Genomic DNA, 2,073 nt, shown 5'->3' with positions numbered 1-2,073 from the left:
GACCACACTGAATGTCAGTATATTCATTTGCCATGCTCACAATGGTTATCTTGACCCAGATCATGTCCTTGGTAAGTCTTCCACTGGCATCCTTTGTTTTCACACTGACTGAGCTTAAACAGATCTCATCAAGATGCAAGTGTATATTGAATGTTCCAGTCCATATGCATGTATTATTGTGGTCGCCAAGAGTCCAACAAGCTGGTTCAATGGCATGATGGTGTATGACTCAGTGTATGAGTGGAAGGCCTGGGCTGTGAAATACAACCACACCATCTCTACGGGGATCTGTCTACCTGGGAGGAGAAGGGGGGTGCACAGCTGAAGACCTTCGTGGAGGGATACACCACTGAAGTGCATGAAGCAGTGCGTCACACACAAATCTGCTCGTTGTTGCAGCACTAAGGTGAACTGGGCAAATAGGTGGGCACAAAACCAAGGCAACACGGAGAAGGAGATAAAGGTGACCAAACTGTGCAGGGTACACATTGTTTGTTTTTTCATATCCAGGGGTCTCTCTTACTGTCCGCAGAATGGTGGCAAGAAAGGCACCACAGCTAGGGCTGATGGTGTTGGCAACGGTACTACAGAAGCCGGTCACAGTGCAATCATTTCGGGGAACCCTCTACCAACACGGGAGCCCTCCAAATGTGTTGTAGTGCATGCCTCTGCGCGGTAGGCTGATTTCCCCATCATTGCTTTTCTTTTTACTGTGTTTAACTGTATCCAACTCTCTCACCAGCGGGCTCAGGCCACTCAGCATGGCTCCGGTATGTGCTTACCCATAGTTCCACAACTCTACTCAGAAAAAAAAATTATTGGTCTGCAGAAGTGCAACACAAGCCAGGCAGCACATGCCCCTGTCAATTCTCAGATGCAACATTGGCATTGTGACACAGTGTTCTCAACAGCCCACAACAAAGGAGATAGTGGGAGCAAGAGCAAGAGCGAGGATGCCATCATGGGTCCTGATGTGCAAATGGATGATGTTGCTGACGTTAATGGCAGGGTCAACATGGCCCTCAGCCTTTGCGTTATCCTCAGAGAAAATGACACTCAGGCTGGAAGCAGGGATTGTGATGGACACGATGTGCAGGACCCGGGAAATACAACAGAGGTTGCTGTGCCAATGTCATCTCAATTACAATCCCTGAGGTACAAAGGAATCATTCTTATGACTGGAGAGAATGTAACACTTAGCATGGAGCCCAATGTGGCAGGTTTTCCCCACAGTGCATGTGACTGTTTGAGTGCCAGATAACTGGTGATAAGTAACACTTACTATGCTCACATTAGCTGAGCTAGTGTTTCAAATGGATTCAGACTACTACAACGTAACGGATGTCGTAGCTGAACTGAAAGGTACGCCTTCATATTGTTTCCTTAGCAGTAGACCTCATTGTGCGATAGGTGCAACCCTGGAAGCGCCAGGCATGGTCAAGAGAGACGGGGTACGTATCGACGATTACCCGTGTCATTCTGAGAGTCTGACATACTGTTCCAGGTGTACTGGTTGATTGCTTCTCACACTAGTGGATGGGCACCCAACCCGAACAAGTACTTTTACGCGGATGTGAGTGTGCATCCGCGAGACGTCCTTCTCACACAAGTCATCGTGACGATTCCCATGGCAGAGTATCTCGGGAAATTGGTCCAGTCAAGCCGACATAGCACCGGAAGACACGAACACATACTTTTCACAGAATGCCTACGATTTACCTCTGGGAACGAATGCGATCTACATGGGCGATCGCTGGGAGCCAGATGTGCTTGGGAACAGCCGCTACGTCTGGTACCCGCTGAGTTGGTCGTCCGGTAATCCTCAAATCGTCTACGCCGACGTATGGACCGTGGACCTTGACGCTGGTAAGTGCACCGTTAGCCGACTGCGATTAGCTTATTGAAACGGGTGTGGTGCAGGTACATACGCCGTGCAGAACGGCACCACATACTCTGCTTCCACAGGTACCCTGAGCGGAAATGCGGAGCTCCTTGGTTCAAATTACACGTATAATGGTCATGAAGGCGTAGGGTATCTTGGTGCGTTAGTTGACTGCAGTACAAACAAGCAAG

At 49.1% G+C, this 2,073-nt stretch overlaps 1 protein-coding gene across 1 annotated transcript; it reads left to right on the top strand.

The window, feature by feature from the left end:
* Positions 1-1,313: 1,313 nt before the first annotated feature.
* B0H18DRAFT_1130889 (glycosyl hydrolase) lies at positions 1,314-2,014 on the top strand (the record flags this gene model as incomplete). The annotated part of the gene is made up of 5 exons (XM_048035496.1): positions 1,314-1,362; positions 1,411-1,451; positions 1,505-1,573; positions 1,635-1,866; positions 1,938-2,014. The coding sequence occupies 5 exons, from the start codon at positions 1,314-1,316 to the stop codon at positions 2,012-2,014; spliced, it is 468 nt and encodes a 155-aa protein (XP_047884405.1).
* Positions 2,015-2,073: the final 59 nt, after the last annotated feature.

The sequence above is a fragment of the Fomitopsis serialis genome, assembly GCF_022376445.1.
Source record: "Fomitopsis serialis strain Sig1Antser10 chromosome Unknown B0H18scaffold_563, whole genome shotgun sequence".
NCBI classification, from domain to species: Eukaryota; Fungi; Basidiomycota; class Agaricomycetes; order Polyporales; family Fomitopsidaceae; genus Fomitopsis; species Fomitopsis serialis.
Note: the sequence above shows the minus strand (reverse complement) of the source record. Positions and strands in the feature narration are given on the sequence as shown.